The 21,483-nt window shown below is 54.9% G+C and overlaps 1 protein-coding gene across 2 annotated transcripts in view; it reads right to left on the bottom strand.

The window, feature by feature from the left end:
* OTOF (otoferlin) overlaps window positions 1-21,483 on the bottom strand; it is an 87,939-nt gene that overhangs the window by 14,640 nt on the left and 51,816 nt on the right. Inside the window, exons 9-30 of one of the 2 annotated variants that reach the window (XM_027555885.1) lie at window positions 16,697-16,828; window positions 13,426-13,488; window positions 12,915-12,999; window positions 11,639-11,798; window positions 10,663-10,849; window positions 10,054-10,240; window positions 7,171-7,394; window positions 6,622-6,730; window positions 5,961-6,141; window positions 5,717-5,837; window positions 4,815-4,915; window positions 4,631-4,721; window positions 4,352-4,468; window positions 3,970-4,122; window positions 3,456-3,645; window positions 3,223-3,347; window positions 2,691-2,825; window positions 1,855-2,016; window positions 1,521-1,640; window positions 914-1,075; window positions 639-801; window positions 22-152 (exon numbers count right to left, since the gene is read on the bottom strand). In XM_027555885.1, coding sequence (XP_027411686.1) covers window positions 22-152; window positions 639-801; window positions 914-1,075; window positions 1,521-1,640; window positions 1,855-2,016; window positions 2,691-2,825; window positions 3,223-3,347; window positions 3,456-3,645; window positions 3,970-4,122; window positions 4,352-4,468; window positions 4,631-4,721; window positions 4,815-4,915; window positions 5,717-5,837; window positions 5,961-6,141; window positions 6,622-6,730; window positions 7,171-7,394; window positions 10,054-10,240; window positions 10,663-10,849; window positions 11,639-11,798; window positions 12,915-12,999; window positions 13,426-13,488; window positions 16,697-16,828 — 3,099 coding nt within the window. The remainder of the gene's footprint in view (window positions 1-21; window positions 153-638; window positions 802-913; window positions 1,076-1,520; window positions 1,641-1,854; window positions 2,017-2,690; window positions 2,826-3,222; window positions 3,348-3,455; window positions 3,646-3,969; window positions 4,123-4,351; window positions 4,469-4,630; window positions 4,722-4,814; window positions 4,916-5,716; window positions 5,838-5,960; window positions 6,142-6,621; window positions 6,731-7,170; window positions 7,395-10,053; window positions 10,241-10,662; window positions 10,850-11,638; window positions 11,799-12,914; window positions 13,000-13,425; window positions 13,489-16,696; window positions 16,829-21,483) is intronic. The other variant, XM_027555886.1, reaches the window with a different exon arrangement.

The following is a 21,483-nucleotide window of genomic DNA, read 5'->3' as shown; positions in this document are numbered from 1 at the left end:
GCACGTCTCCAGACACCTTACCGCGTCCAGCTTCACCATGGTCTCCAGCTTCTTGACGGGCACCTCCGGCTCCATGCTCACCACGACCTCCCCTGTGAGGCGAGAGGAGGGGCCCCCACTGTACAGCCCACGGCGGCCCTGGAGGAGCCTGCCTGGACAGAGAGACGGATCGACAGACAGACAGACAGGGAGGAGCAGGAGGAAGAGTGAGAGTGGGAGTGGCTGGAAGGTCCAGAGGCCTAAAGCTGATTCTGGAGCTTTCCGAGGGGAAGAGAGAGGGATTCGACAGTTGAGGAGAAAAGATGGGCATAAGGAGAGGGAGGAGGTAAGCCAGAGAGGAGTGTGAGCTGTGCTCAGTGACACAGTGGAGGGCACGTGGTGGGTGGCGGGGGGCAGAGTCTTCGCTGGGGTCAGGCAGAGAAGGCCATCTGCCCTCGGGCCCTCTAAGGACGCCTGGGCTCTGGCCTTTCTGGCACTAGTTTGGGGCTGCCTGGACAGCCCCTCCACCCTGGAGACCCTCCAGGGTGGACCCTCCTTCCTGGCCTCCCCTACCCCATCTGGGGACGCCCCCAGGAGGGAACCACGTGGTCTGGACTGCGAGCTGGAGCCCCCGCCGTGGGCCTCGGCAGCGGCCGTACCCGAAGTGTTCCAGTTGGGAGCTGAGCGGTCCGGGGGTCGGTAGATGAAGCGCCGCAGGGAGCTGACAGCGTGGGAGCCGACCAGGGTGTAGCGGCCGAAGGCCCGGCAGTCCACCACGCGGATGTTCAAGGGCGGGTGCAGGAGCTCGTTCTCTGGGAGGTCCTGGGGGTGGGGGCAGGGAGCCTGAGCTCAGAGAAGGGGCAGAGGCACTGGCCGTCCCTGGCCGTACCCACTGCGCCCAGCCCTGTCCCACCACGCCTGGGCCCGCACCCACCACTTCAAACCACTTGACCAGGGTGCTGAAGTTGGGGTTCTTCTTGTAATTGTGGATCAGGGACGACTGCACCCCCTTCCCCGCGCACTCGATGTCCACCCGCGGCCTGTCCACCTGGGCCAGGTTTACCCGCTTCAGGTCTCGCAGGCCCCAGAACAGCACCTGTGTGTGTGGGGACAGCCACTTCCATCAGGGGCGCTGGCTGTGGGGGGGCCACTCACCGGGAGGGGCAGGGCTGGGAGAGCTGATGAGGGAGGGTGTCCTGAAGGGGCTGAGGGGGGGTGAGGGTGGGTCTTGGGGCAGACGGAGGCCGGGAAAGGTCCTGGACAGTGTGAATCAGTGCAGAAAGGGCAGGGGATGGGAGGGAGCTGGGGTCTGCCGCTGGCTCCCGGGTGTGACCTTGCGCCAGTCACCTCCCCTCCTGGGACTTCGGTGTCTTTTCTGAAAAACGAGGCATGGCCTGAGGTTGCTGAAGAACCCCTGGCGTTTGATGCCACCAGTGTGATGTGTGCATACAATCCTTGATGGGGAGAGGGTGAGGGGGACCAGGAAGTATGGCAGGCCTGTCCAAGGCAGGGCCGGGAGGGGCGGTGGAGCCCTCACGCACCTCCACCCGGTACTTGCTAAGCACGGGTCGGATGCCCACAGGCACAGGCATGATGGGACCTCGGTCCATGTCCACTGGGCCGTTGATCGGCGGCAGGTCGGCCTTCCCTGCTGGTCCAATCTGGGGGATGGGGGACACAGTGTCATATCCTGGTGAGCCCAGGGAGAGGGCTCTCTCCCCCAACCAGTTAGGTGCCACATGATCTAGGGAGACAGAAAAGGCCAAACAGCACAGGTCCCCAGGAACCACACCCCCAGTTCAGTCCCAATAGCCTCACAGCAGGATGGGGAGGAGAGAGGCCCCTGGCCCAGCCCCCTCTTTCCAACAGCCCCACCTGCAGCAGCTCGAAGGCAGCCAGCAGGTCCCCGGCCGTGGCATTGCCCCGGTAGATCTGATAGTACTCCAGCTGGGGCGGGAAGCGGGGTGGGCAGTACGCCTCGTCGGCCATCTTCACCAGCGGCTTGGCAAAGGTCCGGCCCATGAAGTCGGCTTTGCCCTGATGCGACAAACAGCCAAGGTGGCCTCTTGATGCCTGAACTGACCGGGCACCTTCATACCCAGGATCTCTTTCAGTCTTCACCATAGCCCCATGTAGTTGCAGGTGTGATCACCCCATTTTACAGATGGGGAAACCAAGTCTTAGGCTAGCTCCAGGCCAGGCTGGCAGTGAATGGCAGATGCATATCTAGAAATAGGTGCTTCTAGTGCTAGTCCAGAACTCACTCAGGGCTCCCCAGTAGCTGGGGTGGCTTGTAGTAAGTGGCTCCCCAGCTCTGGAGGGGTCACCCCAATCCTCTACTCCCTCACTCCAGAGCACCCATGGAGAGCTATGAGGCTGCTGATGACTGTATGCAGGGATGAGGGGAGTTGGGCGGTCTAGGATGGGGGAAGGCTGGGGATAGCAGGCCTTCTTGGCACGACTGGGCCTGGGCTTGGTCTGTCTGTGCAGCAGGCAGGGACGCCCTGGCCTGTCTCCTCCCTGAGACCCCAGAGGCCCACAGCATCAGGAGGGGTCAGGCTGCAGTGAGAGGGCAGAAGACACCTGGGGTCTCTCGGAAGGGCTGGTCAGCAGCCCAGACCCCTGGCTTCCTGGCAAGCACCCTGGCCAAAGGGCTCTGAGGGTGGGCTGGGGAGGTAGCTGCCAGTGCAAGTGCCAGAGCCCACCCATACCATGGTGTCCTGGTCGTAGATTTCGATAACAATGATGGGGGGATCGTCCCGCAGCTCATGAGCTTCACCATAGAGCTCCAGGTTGTCGAACACCAGCATCTGGTCCCAGGTGGGGCACAGGGTCTCATTCAGTACCTGCAGCACGGTGGGGTAGACAGGTGACAGGTAGGGGTGGTGGTGGGTGGGCAGATACCGGAGCAGGAGTCACCCCCAGTCACTCCTGTCATTTCCGGGGGACTCGGGGGCAGGAGTGCCATGTTCTCTGACTCTTCGGGGAATCTTAAATGAAGGCTGCTATGAGGTCTGCTCATGACCGTCCCCCCTCACCCCCTGCCAACGTCTTCCCTGTCTTCTATGTTGAACGTAACTACGATTAAAGTCTTCACCAGTGTGGCCTTGTCCTGCAGCTATCTGCAAGCCTTCCCTCTAAGGATCTGGGTACTGGCTGCTCTGTTTCTCCAGGTCCCAGAAACTCACAGGCCCCCCAGTGCTCTCAAAGTCAGAGCCACCCGCTCCTCCCCGGTGCCCTCACCTCTGTGCACTGACTCTGGTTGATGAAGAAGACACGGGCAAAGGGGTCTGAGAGGCCGGTGCTGTCAGCAGCAAAGAGGCTGCGAGCCTGGTACATGTGGGCGCGGAGCTGGAAGGCCTGCTTCTCTGTGGGAAGAGCAGGATGAAGCTCGGGGAACAGGTCACCAGCCAGTGTGCCCTCCCCGGGTGAGGGCTCGGAGCCGGGGCCACCCAGACCTGGGAGTCCTCACTCACTAGTGTAGACCAGGCTGATGGGCGGGAAGGAGAGTAGGCCCAGGCCCTGGGCTGCCTTGACCTCCTCGAAGCCGCAGGGCAGGCCACACAGGAAGTCCTTGCGCTGCTTGCTTAGACCCAGCCACAGGTAGAGCTCCAGCTTGGCCTGCACTGTCCAGCCTGCCGAGCCGAAGCCCCGCTTCCCTGGCAGCTGGGGGGTGGGCTCAGGGTCAGCTGCCAGAGCCCTCGGGGTGAGGAAGGGGCAGGGAGCTGAAGAAGCTGTGGTCAGAGGGGGCCCATCCCCACCGCAGCCATCCCACTGGGCTGTGCAGTGGGGAAACACAGCACAGAAGGGGATGGGCAGGGCGGGATCCCCCTTCCTATTCTCTTTAGCTCTTCCCTGAGCATCTTGTCCACTCAGGCCTGGCAGACCCAGGGGTGTGGATGCTGCTCCCTCCAAGAGGAAGATGACCTCTTGAGAGTAGCCCAGCCCCCAGCCCCTCCACCCGCTGCTAATCCATTCCCCTTCCGGCACCTTGAGGAAGAGTGTCTTGACCTTGGCACAGTCCTTGCCCAGTTCCTCCTCCACGATGGAGAAGAGCAGGTCCTTGGAGGGCACCCGGGTGTAGGCAATGCGCTTGTTGTTGCTCATCATCCAGATGAAGACGTCAGGGATGCTGTGCTGGGGCTGGGACAGGGTCCGGTGGGGGAGGCCAGTGTGCCTCGTAAGGGAGGGGACCGGATACTGGGCCTTCCTTCTCCTCCCGCCAATGGAGTGGGAAGAGCATGGGGCAGGATGCAAGGCTTGGTCAGCCCTGTCCCTCAACACCTGTCAGAACGGGAAGGGGCCCGCCCCCTCCTATGCAGCCCCTCCCGCCTTGCTCCAGTTTGGCACCGCGCTCCAGCACAGGGCACACCTCGTCTGCCAGGAAGCGCAGCTTCTGCAGGAAGTTCTGACAGAGCCTCAGCTTGTCGCGCACCGTGTGCCGCTTCACTTGTGCCCGCAGGGTCTTGGCCTGCTGCCCCATGCTTTCCTGCAAGGTGGGGGGGATGTAAGTGGGGCTCAGGTTGTGACACATGATGGAGAGGCTGGCCCTGAGGGCCGTGACCTCAGAGACAGATGTTCCCCCACCTCGGCTTCCCTTTTCACCTCCAGACCCTCCCTCTGTCCCCGAGTGGTCCAGCCGTGTCCTCACCAGCTCCCGCATGCAGGACTTGAGACGCTCCCGGTCCAGCCTGGTGCGGGATGAGTGGCCCTGGTCCTTGTCCGCGAGGGAGAGGAAGCGGCTGGGGTAGGGGGTGGGAGCAGAGCTTAGCAGAGATGACACCTTCTCTGCCAGCCTCCCATTGCCGCCCCACACTGGCAGCCCCTCCACTCACTAGCAACCAGAGCTCAGCTCCTCTAGGACGCCCCGAAGTCGACGCTCAGGGTACGACTTCTCCGTTTTGATCATCTCCTGCACATCATTCAGGCCTTCTTCCTGTGAACCAGCAGTGTGAGCCACAGCCCCCCTCAGCCTCCCCAAACATCTCCCTCTTTCATCAAGAGGATGAGGGGCTAGTATCCTAGGACCTCCCATGAGCACTATCCCTGGAGTGCTCCGCCATCATAAGGAAAAGTGAAAGTGAAGTCGCTCAGTCGTGTCCGACTCTTTGCGACCCCGTGGAATGTAGCCTACCAGGCTCCTCTGTCCATGGGATTTTCCAGGCAAGAGTAGGGGAGTGGGTTGCCATTTCCTTCTCCAGGGGATCTTCCCAACCCAGGGGTTGAACTCTGGTCTCCCGCATTGCAAGCAGACGTTTTACCTTCTGGGCCACCAGGGAAGCCCAGAAACACCAATTTCCAGGTTCTGTTTTCAGAACCTGGAAGCTGTCATGCTCGTGACTCTTTGGTTCCTGAGGAAGAAGCCATCTCTGGGTCATGAGTCTGTGGTCCTGGTGGACCCACAGGGGTCGGACAGAGCCCAGGATCAGATGCAAGGGGGCAGCAGGTAGAGAGAGAGGGATTGGCCAGACGCCTCCAGGGAAACCCAAGACTAGATGGGCCACAATTCCCAGACTCCACTCTGGGAAGCCCTCAGACCCTGGACTGCTCCTGGGAATGGGGCAGGGACAGGAGCACAGGACCTGCTGGGGCCATTCTGCAGTGCCTCCTCGATGCCCATGGTAATCTGCTGGGCAGACAGGCCTTGTGTGAGGCAGGGGTGGTGTCCAGGCTGGGCGAGGCCCTCAGAAGCACGCCCCCTCTGCCGTTCCCCTCCCACCCCCGGCCTGGCCCTGACCAGCTTGTCTGCGATGTGGTCCATGATGTTGGCATTGTACAGGCGACGGCGTTGGTCAGGCCACCAGCTCTTGATGTAGATGCAGGGTTTGTGCTCCAGGTAGGGCAGATGGAAGTAGTTCCTGGGGTGGGAGCAGGTGGGAGACTGAGGACTGGGTGCCCAGGCAGGCGGGCAGGGGACAGACCACCAGAGGATGGCAGGCAGTGGGCAGGGCCTCTCAGGGCCCCTGTCCCGCCTGGCTCACCTGTCAGTGATCTGGGGCCGCATGGGTGGCGTGGAGGAGACCGAGGCCAGGCCCCCACCCTCGTCAGTCTCTTCATCACTCAAGTTCTGGATCAGATCGACTTCCTCCTCATCCCCAGGCTCCTTCCGAGGCCGAGGCCGATGGGGTCGTGACAGCCCATCGACTTCGTTCCCGTAGTTGCCTGAAGGCAGAAGGGGGCACCTGAGGGCCTAGAGGCTTTTTCCCACCTGGCTCCACCCTGCCCTCCAATCCAGGGGGTCTGTGGCTGGCAAAAGCAAGAGTCAGGGAATGGGATCTCTGCTGGGCTCTGTGTGAGCTCAGATACCATAGGACACTAGCCAGAGGATGGGGCCATGTCCTCAAGGTCCAGCCCCAGACATGGACCCTGCAGGACTCTTCTCTCTAGTCCTATGGGGGCCTTGCTCCCTTCTGCAGAGAGGATGTGTCTCCTTCTCATGTCCCTATTCGCTGAGCCCTAGGGTTCACCCTGTGGGGCGTGTGTGCACTCGTGATGTGCAGTCACTGTGTGCTGTGTGGGCACCTGAGGACACTCGAGGGAAGTGGTCAAAGTCCCCCTCCCCCGAGAGCTGTGCAGCAGGCCCAGCAGTTACCACTCTGCAGTCCCCGGGCCCAAAGACCCCTCTGTGAGCCCAGCTCTCACCTATGGTGACCTCAAAGGTGATGGGCTTGTCTCCATTTTTCCGGTCGATCATTGAGGCCTCCAGGAAGGCTCCAAATAGAAAGAATTCTTCTATTTTCCCCGTGCAGCTCTGTGGGGAAGGTGGTTCAAGCCACCCTGAAAGCTTACCAGCATGTTGAGGCCGGGGCCAGGCCTCTTTCTGTCTCCAGACAGGCCCTTGGGGCTAGTGGTGGGGGACATCCCATCCAGCTGTGGAACTAGGAGGCCAGACACTGAAGGCCCAGTTCCTTTGGCCCTCCAGCCTGTCCCTTCAGGAAAGGCTGCTCTGCCCAGCACAAGGACAACCGTGGCTAGGAGAGGAGCAGAGATGGGCAGAGCACAGGCACAGGCAGTGGGAGGGGATGGAAGTCTTGCCACTTCCTGGGGAGGGAGGCCTCACCCTGGGGTCTGGGCCCCTGAGGCAGGCAGGGTGGACACTGGCAGAGCCCAGGCCCAGGCTGCATTGAGTTAAGGGGTGCTGAGCAGAGTTGGGGGGGCTCTGGAGGGGAGCGCAGCCCCCCGGGGCCTCACCTCGGAGATGGGCGTGGCCTGCTCCACCTGCACCTCAGTGGAGCTGGTGATCTCAGGGTTGGAGGTGTCCAGGATCTCCACCGCCAGGCCCAGCATGAGGCGGGCACGGAAGGACACACCCTCCCCCAGGCCCTCGTTCAGGTCCTGATGCTCGTCTAGCAGCGTGTAATTGCGTGTGGAGCCGTACATGTTCACCCAGGCAGGGCCCAGCGTGGGCAGGAAGCCTGTGGGCGGGGGTGCAGGGGGTCAAGGGCTCGCTCAGGTGGAGGGACCTGTTTTGGGGGCTCCTGGCCTGCACCTCCTGGCTGCTGAGCTGAGGGAAATGTCTGAGGCAGCAGAGGGCCTGCAGCTGTGGGGCTCACAGGGGGCTGCGGGGCGAGCCGTGTCTGCTGTTTGTGGGCGGCTGTGGGGCGGCCCTCTCACTTCTGGGGCACTTCTGTGTGTTTGTTTATTCTCTGCGGGAGCTTGAGCTGGCGGTGGGGCTCCACATACACACATATCCATTTCTGTGGAGCGAAGTCATGGTCCCTGCTTTCTAGTACCTGTTGCAGGTTGGTCTACGATCTTCCTAGAGGACAAACCCACCTTCTTAGCTCCCCAGCAAGGCCTTCCAGCCCTTTGCTGTCTGTGCAGACCTGCGTTCCACCGGGGTGTCACTTGCTTTTGCACACCCCTCCTTTCCTCTCCAAAGGAGAGGTTCTCTGTCTCTGTCTCTCTGTCTCTACCTGTTAAACGCTCTTCCTCCATGAAGTGCCCCTCCCCCCAATTACTCAGTTCAGTTCCGACACTCAGTCATGTCCTACTCTTTGCGACCCCATGGACTGCAGCATACCAGGCTTCCCTGTCCATCACCAACTGCCGGAGCTTGCTCAAACTCATATCCATTGAGTTGGTGATGCCATCCAACCATCTCATCCTCTGTCATCCCCTTCTCCTCCTGCCTTCAATCTTTCCCAGCATCAGGGTCTTTTCCAACGAGTCCGTTCTTCGCATCAGGTGGCCAAAGTATTGGAGTTTCAGCTTCAGCATCAGTCCTTCCAATGAATATTCAGGACTGATTTCCTTTAGGATGGACTGGTTGGATCTCCTTGCAGTCCAAGGGACTCTCAAGAGTCTTCTCCAACATGACAGTTCAAAAGCGTCAATTCTTCGGTGCTCAGCTTTCTTTATAGTCCAACTCTCACATCCATACATGACTACTGGAGAAACCATAGCTTTGACTAGACGGACCTTTGTTGGCAAAGTAATGTCTCTGCTTTTTAACATGCTGTCTAGGTTTGTCTTAGCTTTTCTTCCAAGGAGCAAGCATCTTTTAATTTCATGACTGCAGTCACCATCTGAAGTGATTTTGGAACCCCCAAAATAAAGTCTGTCACTGTTTCCATTGTTTCCCCATCTATTTGCCATGAAGTGATGGGACCAGATGCCATGATCTTGGTTTTTTGAATGCTGAGTTTTAAGCCAGCTTTTTCACTCTCCTCTTTCACTTTCATCAAGAGGCTCTTTAGTTCTTTTTTGCTTTCTGCCCCAATTCCTAGTCCCAACTATTTTTTCTCCCATTAGGATTTGTTGTGTCTCATATGTAGCATGGATCCAATTCTGCCTTATGCGTTTTGTTTTTGTTTTGCTTAGTTTATAAAAAAACTAGTCAGAGTTGTATCTGACTCTGTGACCCCATGGACTGTAGCCTGACAGGCTCCTCTGTACATAGAATCCTCCAGGCAAGAATACTGGAGTGGGTAGCATTCCCTTCTCCAGGGAATCTTCCTGACCCAGGGATTGAACCCGGGTCTCCTGAATTGCAGGAGCTCATTGTTTACCGTCTGAGCTACCAGGAAAGCCCACAGTTTATAAAAAATATAGCATTTAAAAAACTGAGACATACTTAAAATTCACCACTTTATAGGACGCATTTCAGTGGTCTTCAGTGCATTCACTGCATTGTGCAACCATCCAGGACATTTCACCCACCTCGGGAAACCTCATACCTCTCAGTAGTCTGTCCCAATCCCCTCCTCTTTCCACCTCCTGGCAACTGCTCATCTGCTTTCTGCCTCTATGTATTTGCTTCCTCTAGACTTTTCATACAAACGGAACCATACAATCTGTGGCTTTTGTGCCTTCTGTCTCAGGTTTTGAGCATTTGGTAGCACACCCGTCTCCCTCATCCCCAGGGAACATCGTGAGAACAGGATGGATCCCTCCCTTGCCCTGTATCCCTGGTACCAGCTCAATACTCTGGTCCTACAAGTCAGTAGATAGGTACTATGGCGGTGGTGCACACATACATGGGCTTCGCAGGTGGTGCAGTGGTAAAGAATCTGCCTGCCAATACAGGAGACGCAAGGGATGTGGCTTCCATCCCTGGGTCAGGGGTCCATTCCCCTGGAGTAGGAAATGGCAACCCACTCCAGTATTCGTGCCTGGAAAATTCCACAAGCACAAATGGGCTACAGTCCACGGGGTTGCAAAGAGTCAGACACGACTGGAGTGACTGAATGTGTGCGCATGTGCACACACACACACACCCCCCCCCTATAATATGTATATAATTACTATTATTTTCATTTTACAGATGACAAAACAGGTACAAAGATCATGCAACTTCTAGCTGTCAGAGCTGGAGTTCAAATCCAGGCAGCCTGGCTCAGTGGGCCCAGGCAGCTCTGTGCAGACCTGACCACGAGTCTTTACCCTTCCCTGGAGGCAAGGGCTGCTGATGAAGGCCGGTGGCACCTTTAAGTCCGAGGTGTGGGACAGAGCCGGTGGTGTGGTGGTGGTGGTGGTGTGTGTGTGTGTGCGCGCGCGCGCATGTGTGTGGAGGGGTCTCCTTTACCCACTCCCTTTAGCCCCAAGTCCCACCTCCAGTCCCCAGCTGCTGACCTTTGTCTCCATCGTTGGAAATCTTGCGCAGGTCAATGAAGTGGGTGCCGATGGCCACGTCATTGACCTTGTCCGAGTCCCGGATTTGCACCTTCATGCGCTTGCAGAGTGGGGGAAACAGGTCTGTGAAGACCACCTGCTCATTCCACAGTGGCTCGTAGCTGCTTTTCTGCACTGAAGTCTTGCCCTGGTGGGAGGGAGAGAGAGTCAGATTCGTGTACCTGCCTGAGTATGCACATGTGCGTCTGTGTCTGTGTGTGTGTATGTGTTACGAGTGTGCACGTGGGGTGTGTGTGTGTGTACGTGTGTGTACTTATCTCCATCCTCTTCTCCATCCCAGTCTCTCTAGCCCTTCTCCCTCCCAGTGCCCCCCACCCTCAGTGCTTGGTGACCTGGGGGCAGGGGGAAGTCCCTAAGGCCCAGCCTGGCCCCAGCCCAGCCCCTCTGAGCTGTACTCCCTCATCTCTCTCTCCCCTCTTCTCGAGGTGACACGCCAAGGTGATCAAAGGCCAGCCTCGTGGCTTCTGATTTTGCCTCATGTTCATCCTCAGGACCCCACGCCCAGTCCCTTGCACCTCACCCCACTCCCAGCCTCCTGCACCCCGATACCTTCTGGCCGGCAAAGAAGACTTGCACATAGGGGTCGACCAGATCCTTGTTCTCGCCAGTGAAAGCCTTCTTCACATTGGCCATGAGGCTCGTGTTCATGCGGGGCAGCCCCTCTGCTCGGTAGATCTTCACGTAGAACCGGGCCCACTGGCGTTCAGGGGGCACCCCTTCGGGGAGCAGCAAGTTCCTGCCGGCATGAACAGCTAGGGCTGCGGTGGCCACACCTGGCCGACTCCTGCCCCGACATCCCCATGCCTCTGGGGCCCAGGACCACGGGTGAAGGACGGCTGAGAAGGTCCATAGCAGAACTGAAGACACCGGAGTGCAGGGCACCCGCTCTCTTGTGGGATCCTGGGCAAATCTCCCCATCTCCCTAAGCCTCAGTTTCCTCAGCTTTAAGATGGGAATAATAACATGCACCTCCCATGGATACGATAAGGCTCAAACAGATGAAAATATATGAGTACTTTGTGTCACATCTTTTGTCTTCTACGCAAAAAACCTCACCAGTGGTCTCTTTCTCTCTCCCTGGCTCAAGGAAGGCATGATCCACTGGATCCTGGATTTTTCCCACTGAATCCAGACAAAGTTCCAGAATATTTCTGAAAAGCCCCTGGCAACTCCCTGGAATTGCTTCAGAAAACAAAATCCCTTTGCTCTACTGGGTGTAGACTCAAGGCCTCGCAGCTCTGGGAATCCACACTTTTTCCCCAAGTTTCTCATAGTCGGCAGCGTGCATGTCAAATGACTGTCACTCTCGACTCTCCCCCAGTCCTTTCTGCCCCATGAGGAGAGTCCCCAGACACTGAGGCTGGCCCTGGCCTCAGTCCTTCCAGGGAGAGCAGGGCCATCTGGGCGGGCGGATAAGGGAGATGGAAGGTGAGATCTCTGGGCCAAGTCCACCCTGGGGGTTCCCTTTGCACCCCAGGAAGAGTTGGGCCAGATCTCCAGGGGCGGGGCGGGGGTGGGAGCTCACCCCTCAATGTCATCCTCATCCGTCTCATTGGCCTTGTGGGGAGTCTTAATGTTGTCGCCCTTGCCCACCACAGCGACATCGCACTTCACGTAGCCCTTCAGTCCCGCGGAGATGTCGTCAGGGTCGGACAGGACGGCCCACTTGTGGTGGAACTGGTGCTCTGCGGGGGCAAGAAGCGGGGGCTGCCCGGCTGGCCCTACTCAGGGCTGCACCCACCCTTGGGACAGGCCGTGGAGGCCAGGTCATCAGGTCCTGGGGCCCTGGGGCCACAGTGCTGCCTGCCTCAGGACCCGGGAGGCAGAGGTCCCCGAGTAAGGGTGGCCGAGGCAAGGTCCCAGCTCTGGCCATGCCCCCAGATGTGTGGTATGGCTTCAGATGGAGGAATGTCCTGACTGGTTTCTTGGCCTGCAGCCCTCCTGTCCCCAACCCCTTCAGCCAATCTCCACACGGCTGCCAGACAAAGCCCTTAAAGAGGCCCTCCCTCTCTCACTCCCCATTTCAAACCCACCTGAGGCTCCCCAGCGCCTGGGGGAAAGACTGCCGACCTTAGCATCCCCTGTGGGGCCTCCTGATGCAGCTCTCCCTAGCCCCCAATGTTCACCCTACCCTTCCCCTGTGCTCCTGCCAGGCATAGCTGTTGACCCCTCTCTGAATAGTTCAGATTGCTGTTTCACACCCCCAAGGCTCTGTGGCTGCTGTACTTTTATCTTGGATGCACCCATCCCTTCTGTTCCACGCCCCAACCCTCTGGCTCCCTATTCAAACTTCTAATCCTTGTGTTGGTGCGTCTCCTCTTCCATGCAGCCTTCCTTGACTTCCTCAGAAAAGCTGATCCTGGCCCCTTTCCATATGTACATCTCCTATTTCCTGCGACTATCTACTTACTGTCTGTCTCCAATTGCAGACCAAAAGCCTCCTAGAGACAGGGACAAGTAGTGTCCCCCCAAAGCTCCTAGGACCCAGGACAGGGTGGAGGAAAGACCAGATATCAGAGGAGGAGGCTAATCTAGGATGGGTCTGCCCCTTCAGGTTGACTGCGAGCACAGCCTATACAAAGGGCACATTGTCCTCTGATTTTGTGTGGGCCCTGGAATATCCCGGACTCAGAACTTTCCTCTTCCCCCCACTCCTCTTTCAATTTCAACTACAGTTCACACCTGTTCCCAGCAAGGCTCTGTCCCCATTTGCTTCTGTGAGATGTGTTAGGGGCTGCATGTATGACCCATGCTCCTGGAGCTGTGTGCACCAATACTGACCCAGCCACGCAGCTACTCACCTGGCTGGGAGTACACGGTTCCCACGTCCATTTTGAAGGACCCCACCAGGGTGCCACTGCGCAGCAGGTTCTTGGAGTGAATCACCTTCCGGGCAGAACCACCAGCCATCGATCAGGTGGGATGGGGCTGAGGCCGTGGGGCAGGGAAGGGCTGACTGATAGAGGGCACCCCCCCCAACTCTTTATGGGGAAGTGAGTTTCAGGTCAAGCAGGAGGGTGTCTGGCAGGGCAGGGGTATCTGTCTGAGGCTTAGCATCAGCCCCTTCTGCCTCGCCAGTGTTTTGCTGGCTTCCAGGTACATGTGAGCATGTTGTACACTGCACAGAATGATGTGGCTAAGGGAGTGAGAGGGGCCCAACTCCAGCCTGTGCCCTGCTTGGCTGGCTGTGCATCTTTTTATGGCTGTGCCGTCCTATGGCTGGCCTGCCCAGAGAGGGTGCCCTTTTCAAGGCTGCACTAAAGTACAGTTTGAGCTAAGAGCCCCACCTGCTGGGCACTGCTCCCCACTCACCGAGATCTTGATGATCTTGTCAAACATGACATCAGGAGAGACGTGGAAGTCAAAGACGAAGTACTAGACGGGGAAAGACCCAGGCCTGCTGTCACTTGGCAGGCTGAGGCTCAGTGCCAGGCCCCTCTGTCCTGGCATTGCCGGTCTGCACTGGCCCATGCCCCCTGAGCCCCGAAGTTTGGATAAGTAGAAGGGGCAACCACTAGTCCCCCTGACCACAGCTCTCAGGGGCAGTGAGCAGTCATGTGGCCCTGAGCAACTCATTGTTCTGAACCTTAGCATCCTGAGCTGTCAAATGGACGTAATGACACCCCCCACGTAGAGTCTCATTATGAGGTTTGATGAGATACATATAAGATACTGTAAGATACACTGTAATTGTGTAGGTCCCATAGACATCACCATTAAACCACAAGGCTGCCTAGAAGATGCCCCCCAAGTTTGGAGGTGTTAAAATGTAAAGTAAGCTGAGACTTAGAACTGAGAGCTGATGAACTTAATCTGCTATAAACACAAATGCTGTGGGCATGATCGGTCCTCTCCAGCTGGGAGCTGCCACTCATGGTGCTGTGCCTGCCCACGTCTCCTGGCCTCGGGGTGCAGGCCCTGGGGACGAGAGTGCAGGCACTGAGCAGAAAGCCTGCTGCTTTGGTGAACTCATGGGCAGGGAGACAGAAAAAATGTTGAAGTGCTTGGAGTAAATGAGGAGAATCTGTTCGTGTTGCTGGGGGCTCACACTAGATCACTGTGGGTAAATGTGCAGTTTTAGAGCCACAAAGCCTGAGCTTTCACTGCTGGGCCAATCGCTTCCTTTTCAGAATCTCAGTTTTCACCTCTGTGATGGGGGGATAATGAACCAGGGCCTCCAAGTGGAACCGCTCTGGGACAGCGGTCTTGGCATTGCTGGGAGGCATGATTGTGAATCTAAATATGATGACCTGGGTCAAGGAACTTCCCTGGGGATCCAGTGGCTAGACTCTATGCTCCCAATGCAAGGGGCCTGGGTTTTATCATTGGTCAGGGAACTAGATCCCACATGCCACAACTAGAGATCCTGAATACTGCAACTAAGACTTGCTGTTTAGTTGCTAAGTGGTGTCCGACTCTTTTGCGACCCTATGGACTATAGTCCGCCAAGCTCCTCTGTCCATTGGATTCTCCAGGCAAGAATACTGGAGTGGGTTGTCATTTCCTTCTCCAGGGGATCTTCCTGACCCAGGTATTGAACCCATGTCTCCTGCATCTCCTGCATAGGCAGGTGGATTCTTTACCACTGCGCCACCTGGGAAGCCCCAGATATAAATACAGAGCTTGGAAAATGGTTTCTAGGCTGGAATTAGGAGGTATCCTGTTTGCAGCTCCCATGTTGCCAGTCATGAGCCTGGCACAGAGCAGAGGCCCAGTGTATCTCTGTTTCATCTTTTGGATAAATATCCATTCAGAAAAGTGTTACCAAAGCCCTTCAAGTACAAGGCAGGCCCTGGAGTGGGCTACAGTGATGCAGGAGATCAGGAGCCTCCTGGGTTGGATATGAAGGACCGAATGGAATTCAGGGATGTTATTGTCAAACAGAGGGGAATGCCCTGACCTCTAACCTAGAGAGTACAGGGAAGGACATTTGAGCTGGGCCCTGCAAAGTGAGTAGGAGTTTTCTGAGGAGCCACCAAGTGGGGAGATCAGTTCTGTTTCCTTGGAAGGAGGAAGCCACTTGAATGAAACATGAGGTGCACGGACCTGGTGCAAGGTGAGCTCTCCAGTCAGCCAGACAGGCCTCCACCACTATCATATAACCGTGGAAGACTGTGGGGGCCCTGTCTCCATATCTGTTAGGGAAAAATAGACCTTATCTAGGCCAGAGGTTTTCCAGTCAGGGATGTGTCCTGACCTAAGGTCAGAGATGTCGAGCCTGAGTTTCCTGACTCCTGGGAAGGATGTCACATGGGGCCGAGGGGGTCCTGAACAGCAGTGTCCCCAGCCTGGGACCTGCGGGAAACCAGCTATGAGAGTGGGGCTTCTCTCTGATTGCTTAGGAGATTTCAGTCAGGCCTGGCCTCAGGCTGGGTCCCTGTGAAGGGCAGAGACAGGCCTGGGTTTTACTCCTGCAGGTGCCCCGCTGGGGCCTCCCACAGTTTCCAGAGAGATGCCCCCACCTCTGAGAAGCAGACCCTCACCACACCCAGGATGGACACTGAGATGAGGGATGCCCATGCCTCACTAGGGCCAGCCTGGCACAGCTCACTGCCTGGAGCCACTGAGAAGCAGCCTGGAGGCTGCTCCCGGAAAGGGAGGGCCACAGTGGCCAGGTCAGTGACTTTTGGGTTAGGCTGGTGTGTGCTCAGGTATCTGAGGGGTATGCTTCACCATAGCTGATTAAGATGGGCCCCTCCTCCCTGGAGCCCAGACTCAGAGGCTGTGTCCGGTGGGGTGGGGTGGCCATCCGAGATGACAGAGCCCAGTGGGTGGAAGCAGAACAGTCTGGACCCTGCTCTGTCTATAATACTCTCTGTGATCTCAGCCCTTTTCATAGAGTGACCTCAGTCTCCTCTGTAAGGTGGAGAGACTGAATTAGGTCTCTGAGATTCTGTAACCTCAATGTGGCCTCAGACAGCTGCAATGAACAGCAGTGGAGACCAGGCCTTTCCCCTCCCACTCCCCAAGCGTCATGGCCAGTGGTCTGGAAGGACCTCACAGAGATTCAGGCACCCAGGATGGCAGCTGAGCAGAAAGCATGCACACGCAGAACTTGACTCTGGCACTTGGCACCTGGGCCAGGTCTTTCTCCAGGAGCCTCAATGTCCCTTATATAAAACTGGATTGATGGTGACAACTTCTGATAGTGTGAGAGTCAGAAGAGATGAAGCACCTAAAGCATTTAGAAGAGAGACCCGCACACAGCAAGCACTCATTAATGGTTCTAGTCCCCCCATGGGCCAGGGCTCAAAGGAGGCTGCCCTGCCCCAGGGCTCTGGCTGGGGAAGGACCTGGGACCAGGCCTCACAGGGTGTGAGGTTCACTCACTGGCACTGGTGGGAGCAGCACTAGGGAGGACAGAGGCCGGGTTCCTTTCACAGGGTGGACCCCGGCCAGACCAGGGTCAGAGGGCGTGGCACTCAGCATGCTGGGGGTTGTAACAGGTGGACCAAGGTCACCCGGCTGGTAGCCCTGTGTGAGACTCTTGAGTCCCAGCTTCTCCTACTGGCCCTATGGGGCCGGGGCCCAGGCTCTGCCACAGTTTGGAGGACTCTTCCCCACCCCGGGCCCCAGGGCTGACCTCATTATAGTAGGGGCAGTTAGTGGACTCCTTCATGGAGGTGTACTTCTTCTCATCGCCCACCTCCACACACACCACGGGGTCCATGTTCAAGCCCACCAGCTGCCGAGCCTCGATGACTGTGACGCTGACCTGCGGGCAGGAAAGAGGGGAAATGAGAAGGAAGGCCTGTGAACTTGGGTTTTGCAGGAGTCAGAGCCTGGCTAGTACCAGTCTGAGCACTGCTGAATCTGCTGGTGATCCTGGGTCGTTCCCCACCAAGCCTCAGTGCCCTCATTTATAAAGAAGGGAGTGAACTGGATCACCTCTAAGTAGGTGTGCACCAGAATTACCAGGGGGAGGAGGAGGGGAAGGAGGCGGGGGGGGGGCGTTGGTGGTTAAAGACCCTGAGGCCCCCATACCACACTCCAGACCAACTCAACCCAATCTTGGGAGGGGATGGAGGAGTGCTGTCCAGCACCTGTATTTTTAAAGCTCCCAGATGATTCCAAGAGTTTTCACTGGCATCAGTGGCCCTGCCGCACAGAGGGCTGCAAACCCACTCCCACCCCCCAAGATTCTGTGCACTCAAGAATTAAGCTTTCTAAGTCTCCATTAACATGCATTTAGTTTTCTACTCCAGCACTTTTCATTTGAGTCCTGCAAGCCTCTGTTATCTCTTTTTTTTAATTTCTGGAATTTGGCCCCTTTCCATATTCCTGGTTTCCCTTCTTTTAATTTCTTTGAGTGCCCAGTAAGGCTTTGGTGCCCAGCTGGAGCACACTTTTTTTTTGGTCTTGATACTTGTATGTTGTGTGCAGTCTGTATTTTTTCAGTGGTGTCCACCTCTCTGGAATCATACTTCTATACTAGGAAGTCATTTTTCAGTTGTTCATCCATTCGACAAATATTTACATATACTGTGGTGTTGGAGAAGACTCTTGAGAGTCCCTTGGACTGCAAGGAGATCCAACCAGTCCATCCTAAAGGAGATCAGTCCTGGGTGTTCATTGGAGGGACTGATGTTGAAGCTGAAACTCCAATACTCTGGCCACCTGATGCGAAGAGCTGACTCATTTGAAAAGACCCTGATGCTGGGAAACATTGAAGGCAGGAGGAGAAGGGCATGACAGAGGATGAGATGGTTGGATGGCATCACTGACACAATGGACATGGGTTTGGGCGGACTCCGGGAGTTGGTGATGGACAGGGAGGCCTGGTGTGCTGCGGTTCATGGGTTCGCAGAGTCAGACACGACTGAGCAACTGGACTGAACTGAACTGAACAGAGAGAGAGACGTGTGAGTATGTATGCATGTGTGCATAGTTCTCGTGAACTCTCATTTTAAGCCATCAGTTGTTGCTTGAATCTGGAGGTGTCAAGCCCCACTAGGGCAGCCATGATAAATAGGAAGACTTGGGAGTTCCTGAAATGACAATGAGCCTCAGTTTTCTCAGCTTTAAGTGCAGACACCTCCTATCCATAAATTTGCCTGAGGTTTGAATGAGATAATGTGTATTGAAGTGCTTTGTAAATTGTAGAAAGTCTGGAAGCTGTGAGCTCTTGTTATAAATGGCTTCTCAATAGAACTTACCTTCAGTTAATTGGTTGGGTCCCAGGCAGGTAGGCTCGTGTGTGATGCTTAAGTCTCTGGAACTTGCACTTTAACAAAATAGCCTATGCTGACCTAGTATTAGCATTTCCCTCAGCACTCTTCTAATGAAACCGTATGAGTTGCTTTTTATGCTTCTCATCTTGGAAAGTTGGTATTTTAATTGCTGTGCTTTGATGCAACTGCTAAATACGATTTTTACTCAAGAGAATTATTTTCCCTTTTCATGAAAAAGAATAGCCTTGAAAATTATCTTCCACTGCGTCCATCAAAGTCTTATAAATATCTGAAGGCCAAGAAAAATCCACACATTAAAACTAATGATGTTAAAAAAATAGAAACCCTGATGACAACGAGAACATTGCTAAGCTAGTATACAGAACTAGAAACTGAATATTTACTAATTGAAGTAACACTTGAACTATGAAAGCAAGCATTTCTATGTGAACTTGAGGTTCTAAAGGGAATGGAGCTGAGAATATGGAGCTCTGAAGGAGTTTACCATTTCTTCAGGGAGCTAAAAGCAAAATAGAGCCCTCTGAGAAGTTTACTTTCTTCTCAGAGAAGAAAGTAAACTAGAAGTCCTTCCAGAACATTCTTTGCATAGTAGTTTATAGAGTTTTAAACTCTGTGAAACTTTTTTTTACCAAAGTTTTTTTTTTTTTATTTCATTTCCCCCCACAACTAACCAATACCCTCTCCTCCATAAAAAAATGAAAATATTTTCAAGACTAGTAACTCAAGACTAGGAAGTAGACAAACACATTGTTGGCATAATAAGGTACTAAAGAGATGCCATCAGGAGATTTGTCCTTGCAATGTGAGAAGTTGATTGGCTTCTCTGTTTTTCATCCAGAGACCCAGCCATAATGATAGCCTTTTTGCCCCCTAGTCCTCTTCAGGAGCAGAGGACTCCTGTCTTTCCATGATGGAAGAGAAGGCAATTACAGCCACAAAGGGACCAACAGACCAGCTAACCAGGGAAACTATTGGCGACTGGCTATTACATCTTCTTATCGCAAGATAAAGGACACGATCCCCAGGTGGCTTCACGAAAGTCATCACCAGGAACAATGCTGAGTGTGAACCTGTACCTCTGTCTTGGGAGAACCCATGAGTCATGGTGCTCTCTGACCTGCTCCTGAGGGATCAGATGGGACTGCAAGAACATGGGTGGGAGCTTGAGATGAGATTAGTGCTGCTCTGCTGAAACATCCTTTACCTTCTCTTGTCTCCAGGTGACAGGGATGTGATATGTTCAGTTGCGCATTTTGAGAAGACCATTCCAGTGGTGTGTAGAGGATGGTGTGGAGGAGGCAATATGAGGACAGGGAGACCAGATAGGAAGTGGGTGCCACATTGTGCTTGAGCTGGGGAGATGACATGGGGATGAGAACTGGAGAGATGTTTGGAGGTGACAATGTATATGATCTTGGTGCCAGGAAGACAGGGTACAGCTCAAGACTCCATGACCCACCAAGAACATGTCTGCCAAGTGCCACGCTTTGCCCACTCCGATGGGCAAACTGCATATTCCCAGGGAGGAAGCTGTGGCTTCTTGCTTTTGAGATGTCGATAATCAGGAAAGGGTTTACATATAACATGCATTCTAAAAAGCAGAGACATTACTTTGCCAACAAAGGTCTGTCTAGTCAAGGCTATGATTTTTCCAATAGTCATGTATGGATGTGAGAGTTGGACTATAAAGAAAGCTGTGCGCCAAAGAATTGATGCTTTTGAACTGTGGTGTTGGAGAAGACTCTTGAGAGTCCCTTGGACTACAAGGAGATCCAACCAGTCCATCCTAAAGGAGATCAGTCCTGGGTGTTCATTGGAAGGACTGATGATGAAGCTGAAACTCCAATACACTGGCCACCTAATGCAAAGAGCTGACTCATTGGGAAAGACCTTGATCCTGGGAAAGATTGAAGGCAGGAGGAGAAGGGCACGACAGAGGATGAGATGGTTGGATGGCATCACTGACTCAATGGACATGAGTTTGGGTAAACTCCGGGAGTTGGTGATGGACAGGGAGGCCTGGCGTGCTGCAGTCCATGGGGTTGCAAAGAGTCGGACATGACTGAGCAACTGAACTGAACTGAACTGAAACAGAAGAAACAAAGGGCCTCAGGACCTCGTTTCAGAGCTACCCAATCTTTAGGATGATTCTCGGCCTGAGGATCCTTTCTGGATCTGAGTTCAGCTAAGTCTCTCTGGCTGAGGTCTTTCTAACTCGGCAAAGCCAAGCTCTACGAGAAAGTGAAGTCTTTCTGACAGGTTTTCTTGCTTTATACATTGCACTCATTGAAAGCAAGAATAGTCCCACATTTTCACCCTCACAGCTCTCTCTCCAAGTACGTTAACACTTACAGTTGAGATGTGAACCAACCTGTCAGGGAATGCTGTGTTACCAGGCTAAACATGAATACAGCTGCTTTGTTCAGTTTGGAATGTTTACAAAGTCTTCGGAGGCAGACTCTCTGGTCCACTTAATTAAAGTCTCTGGCAAGAAGCAGTTTGAGAGAGCTTTTGAAAACATGCAGTAGGCAGTAAAGATGAACAGAGACCAGAGGGAGAGATGGTCCTCAATTATTTGTTCTGACGATGGGATAGGACACCCGCAGGACTGACCCTTGTTTCTAGCTTTGAATAACTGCAGAACCTGGGGCAAGCTCCTTATCTACTCTGCGCCTCAGGTTCTCACCTATGAAATACAGCAACACCGATGTTTGGGTGGTTGTTAAGATTTTATTAACTTAAACAGTTATACTAGTCACAACAATAACAATGGCACCATTTTCTGTGCCCTTATGTGGCAGACTGGTGACACTGTGGAGGGAACGGTATCTGACTATGAGGCTCTTTCTTCTTTGGAATTTTTTCTCTTCTCAGCTCGGACCATAACCCTGAGCCCAGTGTCCTGGAAAAGCCCTCAGAAGTGTTAGTATGTTCTGTGCCTGGGTTTTGGCAGAGAGGTGAGGAGGTGACATTCCCAAATGTCCTAGGAGCTCAGTGGTGTGATGCTGTCTGAAACCACAGGGGCAGGTCTGCTTGACATGGCCCAGGGTGAATTTTCAAGCCCCTGGGAAGATGGAATTTTCAAGCCAACTGGATGAAAACAAACCCAAGCAAGGATTCAGGGAGACAAGGTGTGTCCTTGAGGATATATGACCAGAGGTACCTGCTACAGAGAAAG

This window comes from Bos indicus x Bos taurus, chromosome 11, assembly GCF_003369695.1.
Source record: "Bos indicus x Bos taurus breed Angus x Brahman F1 hybrid chromosome 11, Bos_hybrid_MaternalHap_v2.0, whole genome shotgun sequence".
Lineage (NCBI taxonomy): Eukaryota > Metazoa > Chordata > Mammalia > Artiodactyla > Bovidae > Bos > Bos indicus x Bos taurus.
Note: the sequence above shows the minus strand (reverse complement) of the source record. Positions and strands in the feature narration are given on the sequence as shown.